The sequence below is a fragment of the Oncorhynchus keta genome, chromosome 18, assembly GCF_023373465.1.
Source record: "Oncorhynchus keta strain PuntledgeMale-10-30-2019 chromosome 18, Oket_V2, whole genome shotgun sequence".
Taxonomy (NCBI): domain Eukaryota; kingdom Metazoa; phylum Chordata; class Actinopteri; order Salmoniformes; family Salmonidae; genus Oncorhynchus; species Oncorhynchus keta.
The window spans coordinates 12,481,103-12,493,638 of NC_068438.1; the positions used below are offsets into that span (position 1 = coordinate 12,481,103).

The window sequence follows — 12,536 nt, forward strand, 5'->3', positions numbered from 1 at the left end:
ACAAAACTACAACATCACTGAGCCTTTCCTTTCCCAGTGTATGTGCCAGTCATTACATCTTATTTAATAAATGTCCTTAGAAGCAGAGGTGGAAAAAAAATACATCGTCATACTCTGAATTCAACCCATTTTAAACAGCTATACCGTTGCAAAAAGGTCTCCCTTTTAGTCAACTGTTCATTGCAAGGATAGTCACCCACAGAATAATAATTGTGTTATGGAGGTGGAGTATGGTCCCAAAGTGCATGGAACAGAACATCAACGCACACATTTATGCGGATGCTTTTTTACAAACGGCATCATCTAGCTGGGCTATTTTATCATACTGTTTGAGGACATTAGGGTTTCCATCAAACAGTCCTTTAAAATACATAGAACAATGCTCATCAACATGCCATGGAAATACATTTACAAGACGAATAATAATGCAACCAAAAAAAAGGCAGTGAAATAAACCTTGTATAGAAGTTATTTTCCGGCATTAAATATTTCCTACATTATATTTTGGCTAAAAAAAAAATACACCTGTTGAAGACTGCAATAATATCTGAAAGAGCAATCTTTGTAGTGTGTTACAATAACATCCACCTCACTTTCAGTGTAAAAATGGTTGAGGGAAAAACACTGCCATTTTCAGAAACAAAGGCAACATTTGTGGCATTAGCATTAAAAATTACAGTTCGATGGAAACCATTGGACCAAGGCACATCAAAAATACAATCCAACACTCAAAACATTACCTTTTCCCTTAACAGAGAGACAGCTCAAATCAATTATTTGTACATCAAGTTGGACCATACCTTTACACAATTATTATTAAAACTAATCAAGTGATTCAAATCACACAAATGCTACAGAGTTTCTTTCTGTGTTCTTTCTGTCTCCCACTCCTTACTGCCAGACCACCTCACTGAGTTTCAGTGGCATCAAGTCACTGACAGAGTCAAAGTGCTGGGAGTCTGTATCACCCGTATAGTGCAGTTACAATATCTTAAATAAACATAGTACACAGCCATGAGAGTTGGACAGTCAGTTCTGCCCACTAGGGTGCAGTCAGAGAGGGTGACCACTAGTAATGACCTTTGACCCTATCTAGGCCTAAATTTAGGCAGCCTTCTCCTTCGCCAGCCGCCGCTGTTGGTAGGAGTTGTAGATGTCCAGGAACATGTCCTTGCAGGCGATTTTGGCACCAAGCTTGGAACAGATGAGGAAGGAGCCGGCCATCTTGCGGTGCAGGGAGTAGGTCTCCTCCGGGGGCGGGGTGAGGCGGTGACGCAGCATGACGGGGATCAGGCTCTGGATCCGCTGCGTGGTGCTCTGGGTGCCAAAGTCAAAGGAGTCAGAGTTGGTGAAGGCATCGCCCAGAATCATCACCGCCTCCACGTGGGCATCCTGGAATGCCTGGGGAGAGAGGGCATTTCAACACAACAACTCAGTAACACTCTGAATCTATAACGCTTTGTTACAACCATGAATGTCCCTTTTTTTTTTTACTAACTCAAAAGTATAGAACAGTACATGACGATAGAGAGGTAGAGAGGTCATAAACCACACATCAAAAACGTATGCGCTTCATGATACCATAGTTACCACTGCACAAAACTACCCTCCTACCTTGGCCTCAAACCCTGTGAGGAACTTTAAGTCCTTGGATTTCTCCAGGACAGTCTCCCTATCTCCGATGGAGGCTGCGTGCACCACCTGGACACAGACAGACCAACTTAAGTCATCAAAAAGGTTACAGAGAACAAAATCAAAGCCATGATTAGATTCTACCTTTGGTAAATTCAACTGATTGTATACGATTTGGAAAGGCACACAGCCGTTTATACAAAGGTCCCACAGTTGACAGTGCATGGCAGAGTAAAAACCAAGCCATGAGGTTGAAGTAATTGTCAATAGAGCTCCGAGACAGGATCGTGTCGAGGCACAAGACACACCAAGACTCTTCCTAGAGCGGGCCGCCCGGCCAAACTGAGCAATCGGGGGAGAAGGGCCTTGGTCAGGGAGGTGACCAAAAGCCAGATGGTCACTCTGACAGAGCTGCAGAGGGCCTCTGTGGAGATGGGAGAACCTTCCAGAAGGACAACCATCTCTTCAGCACTCCACCAATCAGGCCTTTATGGTAGAGTGGCCAGATGGAAGCCACTTCTCAGTAAAAGGCACAACATCCCGCTTGGAGTTTGCCAAAGGGCACCTAAAGGACTCTCAGACCATGAGAAACAAGATTCTCTGGTCTGATGAAACCAAAATTGAACTATTTGGCCTGAATGCCAAGCGTCACTTCTGGAGGAAATCTGGCACCATCCCTATGGTGAAGCATGGTGGAGGCAGCATCATGCTGTGGGAATGTTTTTCAGCGTAAGGGACTGAGAGACTAGTCAGCACCGAGGCAAATATGAACAGAGCAGAGTAGAGTGAGATCCTTGATGAAAACCTACTCCAGGGAGCTCAAGACCTCAGACTGGGGCAAACGTTCACCTTCCAAAAGGACAACAACCCTAAGCACACAACCAAGGCAATGCAGGAGTGGCTTTGGGACAAGTCTCAGAATGGCCTTGAGTCACCCAGCCAGAGCCCAGACTTGAACCTGATCGAACATCTCTGGAGAGACCTGAAAATAGCTGTGCCGCGACGCTCCCCATCCAACCTGACAGAGCTTGAGTGGATCTGCAGAGAAGAATGGGAGAAACTCCCCAAATACAGGTGTGCAAAGACTGTAGCGTCCTACCCAAGAAGACTGGAGGCTGTGATCACTGCTTCAACAAAGTACTGAGTAAAGGGTCTTTGTAAATGTGATATTTCCAGTTTTTTTTATTTTTAATACGTTAGAAAAACATCTAAAACCCCGTTTTTGCTTTGTCATTATGGGGTATTGTGTGTAGACTGAGGAGTATTTTTTATTTTGATCTATTTTAGAATATGCTTGTAACGTAACAACATTTAGAAAAGGTAAAGGGGTCTAAATACTTTCTGAATGCACTGTAATTGATAGGGCACTCCATTTTCCACCGTTTGGTGTGAATGCAGACGACTGAGGTTAATTTACCTGTACGTAATCATCTGTGAAGGCCTCAGGGTAATCCCGGCACGCACCGAAATCCAACAGAATAATCTGGAGACACAGTGGGCAGAGGTTAAACTACATCACATCCCCACAAAAACAACAATCGCCACCGTACAGGTTCATAAATGCAGGAAATATAGTGGTATGTTCTCATGAAAATGAATGTTACATTTTTTGTACATGTATTCTGTTATAAATTCATTATGAAGCTATTTCATCAAAAACTAGCTTGAAGGTCAGAGTCATGGTATTGATAAATGACAAAGCTCGGAAACCCAAATGGCACCCTATTCCCTACATAATCTGTGCACCCTGTGGGCTCTGATCAAAAGTAGCACACTATATAGAGAATAGGGTGAATAGCATCTTGTCACAGGATCACTCGCCCTCTCACCTTGTTCTGCTCAGCGTTGTAAAAGAAGTTGGCCCAGTTGGGGTCCGTCTGCATGAAGCGGAACTCAAAGAGCTCTCTCAGACACAGCTGTAGGATTTTGAAGCAGATCTGGGGGGGGTCAGTTTATCACTCTTAGCCTGCATCCCAAATGGCAACCTATTCCACCTTATAGGGAATAATGTGCTATATTCATTTCACATTTCCACAAACTTCAAAATGTTTCCTTTCAAATGAAATCAAGAATATACATATCCTTGCTTCAGGTCCTGAGCTACAGGTTTGGGTAAGTCATTTTTTGGGAACATTTTAAAAAGGGTCCGATCCTTAATAATCCTCTCAGTTTTCTGTGGTTTTCATTACATCCCAATGCCACAGGTGCTGAATCATGAGTGAAACATTGTTCACAAAGTAAGAACCTGGAACCATTTTAAACCGCACTCTACAAATCACTAGAGCCATCTAATAAATATACATGATTCCTCTACTGTAGAGACATTGGCATATGTGATTCATTGCTTCAGGATTTTGGGGGAAATGCCTAATTTCTTCAAATCAATGACAACTGAGAAGAGCACATTATACAGCTGGTCTGCAGAGTCATAGTTTAGCAACCTATCTAATGGTTAAGGCAGAGTTTCCCAAACCCAGTCTTCAGGACCCCAAGGCGTGCCCGTTTTGGTTTTTGCCCTAGCACTACCCAGCTAATTCAAATAATCAACTAATCATCAAGCTTGGATAATATGAATCAGCTGTGTAGTGTTAGGGCAAAAAACAAAACTTGCCTTGGGAAAGTTGGGTTAAGGGCAGTCATAGCTACAAAAAGTTATATGGTCAGTCAACCAGTCACCGAGTTAGACTAAGGGTAGGTAATGATGTGGCCACAACATCACCCCACAGTGCTACCAGGAAAAAGACCATTCACCACATTCACCCATGTTTATTCTCCTGGGCGGAGATCAGAGGTCAGCTCTTACCTGGTTCCTTGTCTCCTGGTCCAGATCTACACAGCTGTCCAGCGGTACCCCTGACACCAGCTCCATGGCCAGAACCCTCCTTCCTGACAGCTCGTCCACCACAAATGGCACGTGGAAAAATGGGTCGTCTGCCAAAAGTGACCTGAGGCAGACACAAATAAAATCTGCTCAACAGGACTAAACTGGTACATTACTATGAATCACTATACAACAGGCACACAAAGTGGACTACCATCAGATTCACAGTGTATTAGAGAGAGTATCATCTTGATAGTAAATCAACTAAATAAATCTAGAAAATAAAATGAGGGCCAGCATCCCCATCTGAGGAAAGTGGTATTTTAAGTGGTATTTAATTTATAGTCACTGTATCGTAACATTTGGATACACTAAGAGGACTACTATAGGCTATTCAAGTTAATGAGCAGTCCTTCTGAAGAGACTTCATGCTTTATGACAGACTCAGAGGTGTAGGGCTTACTTAAAATGCTTGGCACTCTCCGCCTCTCTCTTGTAGTCACACTCCCATGCCAGCTCTCTTTGAAGGACCTCTAGACTACTGTCTGCAAACAAGCCTGCAAGAAAATACATGTCAACATCAGTGAGGCAGCCTCCTCATGGCATTCTCCCAAGCACTTGGAACTTTCTCACTACAAAGCATTCAATACAGAGGACCAATTATTATTTAAGCGTTGAGATCGTTTTTGTAATGAAAAGCGCTATATAAGTTGAATAAATTCTTATTATCATCGTTATTACAATAGGTTTAGATCTCTGAACCCTTACCCTCTGGTAGAACAAGACTCATCTTCAGCACAGACATCAGGTTGTTGATGTCACTGTGGATGCTCTCAGCTACTCCTGGGTACTGCAATGGAGAGAGCGAGAGAGAGAAGATCAAAGACTGTCTGAGAATATCAATAATTGAATCTTAGAGCTCCCATGACAAAACAGAGAGAATTTCTTCACCAGAACAATAAACCTTTTTTTACAAGTTAATGTTTAACAAAAAATATATATACATTTTAAAAAACACACCCAACCACTAACTAGGGGTCGGGATGTTAAGGAGATTGTAAAATCTTTGGATGGATGAAAAAAAAAAGACAAATTAAACCTCCTATATTCATGGGTCAGTGACTGATACCATTACTAAAGCTACCATTATTATACTATTGCTACCATTACTATACTAAGCTACCATTACTATATTAAAGCTACCATTACTATAGCTACTGAACCTGGCATTGGAGCCTGGTTCTCTTTGGATGTCAAAGGATATTTATGGGATCCCTCACCTGGATCTTCATGGCGACCTCCCTGCCATCTTGCAGCATCCCGTGATGCACCTGGCCAATTGATGCGGCGGCGAAGGGCTTGTCCTCAAACGACAACAGCTTCTCCCTCCAGCCCGCACCTAGCTCCTCCTCCAGAACTTTCTGCAGTCACATACCCAGCAGAGGGGACATCAGTCTAGAAGTCCAACACAATTCCAATATGACTTGCAAACAGTCAAATATATGGAATGTCTTTCTGTACTATACAATAACTGAAGATCAAGAAGATATGAGTGTACGCATGACGCACATTCATCTGCCAGGCGGGCATGAAGTCCGCGCTCTGTCGGACCCGCTCAAAGATTTTCTGTAGCTGGGGGTTTATGAAGGAGTTATCTACCGGGAAGAACACAAGTGTTAATTTGACCTAGTATACAGTGCATTCAGAAAATATTCAGACCCCTTCCCTTTTTCCACATTTTGTTACATTACAGCCTCATTCTAAAATTGATTCAATATTTATTGGTTTCCTCAATCTACACACAATACTCTAATGACAAAGTGAAAAAAAATTGGGGGGAATTTTAGCAAATGTATTCAAAATAAAAAACAGAAATGCCTTATATACCTAAGTATTCAGACCCTTTGCTATGAGACTCTGAATTGAGCTCAGGTGCATCCTGTTTCATTGATCATCCTTGAGATGTTTCTACAACTTGATTGGAGTCCACCTGTGGTAAATTCAATTGACTGGACAGGATTTGGAAAGGCACCCACCTGTCTATATAAGGTCCCACAGCTGACAGTGCATGTCAGAGCAAAAACCAAGGCATGAGGTTGAAGGAATTGTCCATAGCGCTCAGAGACAGGATTGTGTCGAGGTACAGATCTGGGGAAGGGTACCAAAAAAAAATGTATGCAGCATTTAAGGTCCAGAACACAGTGGCCTCCATTCTTAAATGGAAGAAGTTTGGAACCACCAAGACCGTTCCTAGAGCTGGCCGCCTAGCCAAACTGAGCAATCAGGGGAGAAGCGCCTTGGTCAGGGAGTTGACCAATAACCAGATGGTCACTCTGACAGAGCTCCTCTGTGAAGATAGGAAAACATTCCAGAAGGACAAACTTCTCTGCAGCATCAATCTGGCCTTTATGGTAGAATGGCCAGACGGAAGCCATTTCTCAGTAAAAGGCACATGACAGCCCGCTTGGAGTTTGCCAAAAGGCACCCAAAGGGCTCTCAGACCATGAGAAAAAAGAATCTCTGGTCTGATTAAACCAAGATTGAACTCTTTGGCCTGAATGTCAAGCGTCACATCTGGAGGAAACCTGGCACCACCCATACAGTGAATCACTTTAGTGTTTTTTTTACGTAATTTTTTTGTTGTTGTACTGCATGTGTGTTTATAGTTTTGTTTAATGTTGTGTTAGTGTATGTAAGTGGTTTTGTCTGAAACTTTGTCCCCCTGCTGCTATTGGACAAGGTCTCCCTTTACAGGAAAAAAACAGTATAAATAAAGGTTAAATTAATAAATGGTGGTGGCAGCATCATGCTGTGGGGATGTTTTTCAGCGGCAGGGACTGGGGAGACTAGTCGGGATCGAGGAAAAGCTGAACAGAGCAAAGTACAGAGAGATCCCTGATGAAAACATGCTCCAGAGCACACAGGACCTCAGACTGGGGAAAAGGTTCACCTTCCAACAGGACAAAGACCCTAAGCACACAGCCAAGACAACGCAGGAGTGGCTTTGGGGCAAGTCTCGAAATGTCCTTGAGTGGCCCAGCCAGAACCCAGACTTGAAACCGATCAAACATCTCTGTTAGAGACCTGAAGATAGCTGTGCAGCGATGCTCCCTATTCCAACCTGACACAGCTTTAGAGGATCTGCAGAGAATGGGAGAAACTCCAAGCTTGCAGCGTCATACCCAAGAAGCATCAAGGCTGTAATCGCAGCCAAAGGTGCTTCAACAATGTACTGAGTAAAGGGTCTGATTACTTATGCAGATGTGATATTTCCATTTCTAATACATTTTCAAACATTTATAAATCAGTTTTTACATTGTCATTGTATATAGATTCAGGGAGAGGAAAAAAAAAATACAATTTTAGAATAAAGTTGAAACTTAACAAAATGTGTAAAAAGTCAGATGGTCTGAATATTTAGATGCAGCATAACCATCGAACAAGTATTCCAAGTAATTTCATCAAAGTTAATGTGGTGGGTGACAGAGGGGAGGGTAGATCACTATACCTTGTATACTGAGCATCTGTCCTATTTTGAGGGCTGCCCCTCTGACTTTGCACAAGGTGTTCACTATCCTCTCGGCATTGGCCTCAGACAAGAGAGGTGAGTCCAACAGGGCACCCTCTGAGAGAGACATGGTGGAGTTTATTACAGTTAATTACAGTTTATTACAAAACAAAACAAACTTCAGTCAGTCCAGCCTGGCAGCCAATCGTACAACCTCCAGAGCCATTTATCATGCAGCTTCTTCATCTCAGGGTCTGTTTCAGAGATGCATGGAGAAACCTACCTGCACGCTTGGCGCCCATAGATTGCTTCGCCACCTCTACAATGGCACCTAGTCCCAGCCCGACTGCCAGACCTGCCAAGGAGGCAGACATAAGGAACTACGGTAAGTGTGCCTACCACTATATGCATTCACTTCTGAGACACACCAATCACACAGTAACATGTACAATTTAAGAGGAGTCACAGAGAGCTTGGTGTAAGTGATCGTATAGAGGTATACTTGACTCAAGGTCATAGGGACAGGGCTGTGCAATGACGTCATGACTATAATAGTTGATTTAAGAAAGTATTAGAAATATTGATTGATTGTAATATAGCTGCATGCTGGCTGGGTCATGTTTCCTTAGACATCAGTTGTATGTCATTCTAGCAATAGAATCCTATAGCTGTACCTAATAAAACTTCAATATCTGGGGGTGATTTACATTAATTGCAGTGAAACGCTTACCCCCGAAGTTAACCAGCCTGCTGATTCTCGTGGCAGGGACCTTCCTCTCTCTTGCACGATCACTAAGCTGTAAAAATGAGAACGTTAAAACGGTAACAATCAAATTTGCTAATTTGAGCTAATGCCAAAGGACAACACTGCACTTTAAGACATGTTATATACACACACATACATATACACACACACACACACATACATACCACACACAGTGGGGCAAAAATGTAGGTTTGCCACCAATTGTGCAAGTTCTCCCACTTAAAAATATGAGAGGCCTGTAATTTCAATCATAGGTACACTTCAACTATGACAGACAATTAGAAAAAAATCCAGAAAATCAAATTGTACGATTTTTAATGAATTTATTTGCAACTTATGGTGGAATATTTGGTCACCTACAAACAAGCAAGATTTCTGGCTCTCACAGACCTATAACAACTTCTTTAAGAGGCTCCTCTGTCCTCCACTCGTTACCTGTATTAATGGCACCTGTTTGAACTTGTTATCAGTATAAAAGACACCTGTCCACAACCTCAAACATCACACTCCAAACTCCACTATGGCCAAGACCAAAGAGCTGTCAAAGGACACCAAAAACAAAATTGTAGACCTGCACCAGGCTGGGAAGACTGAATCTGCAACAGGTAAGCAGCTTGGTTTGATGAAATCAACTGTGGGAGCAATTATTAGGAAATGGAAGACATACAAGATCACTGATAATCTCCCTCGATCTGGGGCTCCACGCAAGATCTCACCCCATGGGGTCAAAATGATCACAAGAACGGTGAGCAAAAATCCCAGAACCACACGGGGGGACCTAGTGAATGACCTGCAGAGAGCTGGGGCCAAAGTAAGAAAGCCTACCATCAGTAACACACTACGCCGCCAGGGACTCAAATCCTGCAGTGCCAGACGTGTCCCCCTGCTTAAGCCAGGACATGTCCAGGCCCGTCTGAAGTTTGCTAGAGAGCATTTGGATGATTCAGAAGATTGGTAGAATGTCATATGGTCAGATGAAACCAAAATATAACTTTTCGGTAAAAACTCAACTCGTCGTGTTTGGAGGACAAAGAATGCTGAGTTGCATCCAAAGAACACCATACCTACTGTGAAGCCTCCTTCCATCAGCAAGGGCATAGAAGATGAAACGTGGCTGGGTCTTTCAGCATGACAATGATCCCAAACACACCGCCCGGGCAACGAAGGAGTGGCTTCGTAAGAAGCATTTCAAGGTCCTGGAGTGGCCTAGCCAGTCTCCAGATCTCAACCCCATAGAGAATCTTTGGAGGGAGGCGAAAGTCCGTGTTGCCCAGCAACAGCCCCAAAACATCACTGCTCTAGAGGAGATATGCATGGAGGAATGGGCCAAAATACCAGCAACAGCGTGTCAAAACCCTGTGAAAACATTTGACCTCTGTTATTTCCCCTTTGTTGGCAATGACAAAGTATTGAGAAACTTATTTTCCACCATAATTTGCAAGAAAATTCATTAAAAATCCTACAATCTGATTTTCTGGATTTTTTTTTCTCATTTTGTCTGTCATAGTTGAAGTGTACCTATGATGAAAATTACAGACCTCTCTCATCTTTTTAAGTGGGAGAACTTGCACAATTGGTGGCTGAATAAATAAGCGCTCCCTAACCCGGACTGCGCTAGGCCAATTGTGCGTCGCCCCACGGACCTCCCGGTCGCGGCCGGGTTGCAACAGAGCCTGGGCGAGAACCCAGTCTCTGGTGGCGCAGCTGGCGCTGCAGTACAGCGCCCTTAACCACTGCGCCACCTGAGAGGCTGGTTCTATAACATTTTGGATTGACTGAGAGAAATGGTTTGTTCAACAATAAAATTAATCCTGTGGAATACAATTTTTCTAATAATTGTGCACGCAGCGTGTGTGTGTGTGTATATATATATCAAATTGGTTCATCAAAGATTTTTAGATTTACAATATTCATGAGAAGCACAATACAGTAGGCCTACGTATAAAAACAGCCATTGGATACTTCTTTAGACATGGGGAAATTATTTCCTAATATAGCACAGACCAACTTAAACCCCAATGTCCCCATCATGATTTACACCTACAACATCAAAACCCAGTCAGTGGAACAGCCCACACATGAGATCAAAGACAATCAGGAGGTAAGCCTACACCACTGACCTTCTGCCTAACAATAGGCCTGGCAAATGCCTGCTTGGACTCCCTGGCCTTCTTGATGTCCTCTGGGGTGAGTCTGGCCACTACTGAGTCATGGAAAAACCTGCTGTGCCATTGCGTCGAGGCAATGTGCAGGAACCGGGCACTTTGGCCACTCCAGCCTGCTCCCCTTGATCCCCCAGCTGGGCTGAGAGGCACTCCTCTGGGCATCTCTGTGGCCTCGAGGCCTGGTGGGAATTCAGAGCCCACCGCCCATTTAGCAGCCTCGTCCGGATCCATTTCCTCCCATCCCTCAGCATCAGGGAACACATCCTCCTTGATGGACTGTTGCTGAATATGGAAAAAGTCACATTCAGTGCCTCATTCAATGTCACTCCAGGCAATATACACCATGATGCATGCAATTGTATTTGGCAGAGTATTATAACACTTTATGTAGCCTAAAAGCTGCAAAGGACATTGAACTGTGACTATTTCTCCAATGTCCGTCTATCTATTTGATGTGTGCAGAAAGGCCCCCCTTCTCTCCCATTTGAACATACCGTGGCAGCACCACCCATGACTGTACCCATCACGCCCTCTACCACCTCCTGGGCAGTTTTGACGCCAGTGCCCAGAGTGGAGTTACAGGCCATTAGCCTCAGCATCTCCCCTTGTGTGTTGGTAAATGCATGGCCAACCTTCCCTGCTCCCCGCAGCACCTGAAACACCTCAGCTAGCATAACTGGAAAGACAAACACATGCACACTTTAAACAATCTAACTACCAATACATTTAGTCTAAGCTTCGCTTATCATTGAATATGATTCAGTGAGCATGACATGTAATACAGACAGACACGTGTGACTGGGACCTGCACTCATGAGCTAAGGCTTTAACTAGCTAAGTGACTTACATAATTTCCAAAGACGTTACCGTTTGATTACCGAGTGAAGATAGTGGTGCAAATTTAAAACATTTAGTTGGGTAACTTTGAGTGCATACATTTAAAACCAAGCCTGTTGTTCACACTAGCTACTATATTATGATTCACACCCCAACACCAGAGCTAATTAATCACTTAGTTAACTTTAGCTAGTTAAAATATACAGAGGAATTGTCAGTCACTTACTATAGAAGAAGGGATGCTTCCTATAAACCGTGGAGTAACAGACGGCTGTCCTCTTGTCCGTGAAGTAAATAGACGCTGTTTTGCAACAACTTTCAAACCCGGAAATAGAGCTTTGACTAAATTGACAGACGTGCCTGTGGTCCAACTGCGCCCCGCGAAATATGAGAAGGCGGGCATAATATAATTAGACCAATCATACGGCACGTTTAAATTATTTAACGTATGATTAACGTATGAAAGTATGTCCACTGAACAAATCAGAGAAGTGACAGGAGAAGCTACAATCCAATGGCCAATAACTTTTAAAGGTCGTATCATGTTGGAGCAGGACCAAAATGCAAGTGTTTGGAATGTAGTTACAAAATCATGAGGATATGGTGTTGATGCTTAGTGGCGTGTATTTGTGTTTGAAAATTTGACCAAGAAAAAAAGAAGAAATATAAAATAATGTATCTTTCGTCTCTCTGTCTTTCATAAGACGTTCAATTCACAAGAGGCTGAATGTATCTCATCAGAAAAAGCATACGAGCGAGCGATACAGCGCCCCTCTGTCTCTGTATGTGTAGCCCATCTATCGGATG

The 12,536-nt window shown here is 43.3% G+C and overlaps 1 protein-coding gene across 1 annotated transcript; it reads right to left on the reverse strand.

The window, feature by feature from the left end:
• Positions 1–39: 39 nt before the first annotated feature.
• On the reverse strand, positions 40–12,088 carry LOC118397277 (atypical kinase COQ8B, mitochondrial-like). The gene is made up of 15 exons (XM_035791883.1): positions 11,956–12,088; positions 11,387–11,568; positions 10,848–11,174; positions 8,692–8,758; positions 8,245–8,316; positions 7,962–8,078; positions 6,023–6,108; positions 5,734–5,874; positions 5,222–5,303; positions 4,917–5,010; positions 4,436–4,577; positions 3,462–3,569; positions 3,050–3,115; positions 1,615–1,701; positions 40–1,401 (listed from the first exon to the last, which is right to left on the reverse strand). Exons 2-15 carry the CDS (start codon positions 11,564–11,566, stop codon positions 1,105–1,107), a joined length of 1,866 nt encoding a protein of 621 aa, XP_035647776.1. The 5' UTR covers positions 11,567–11,568; positions 11,956–12,088; the 3' UTR covers positions 40–1,104.
• Positions 12,089–12,536: the final 448 nt, after the last annotated feature.

Excerpts from the sequence above, each read along its gene's own strand:
- LOC118397277 (XM_035791883.1), bottom strand. The coding sequence starts at position 11,566 with ATGCTAGCTGAGGTGTTTCAGGTGCTGCGGGGAGCAGGGAAGGTTGGC. Across the intron at positions 5,875-6,022 it reads TGCCCGCCTGGCAGATGAAT|AAAGTTCTGGAGGAGGAGCT; the intron begins GTGCGTCATGCG and ends ATGTGACTGCAG. Across the intron at positions 3,570-4,435 it reads ACCAGGAGACAAGGAACCAG|ATCTGCTTCAAAATCCTACA; the intron begins GTAAGAGCTGAC and ends GACCCCCCCCAG.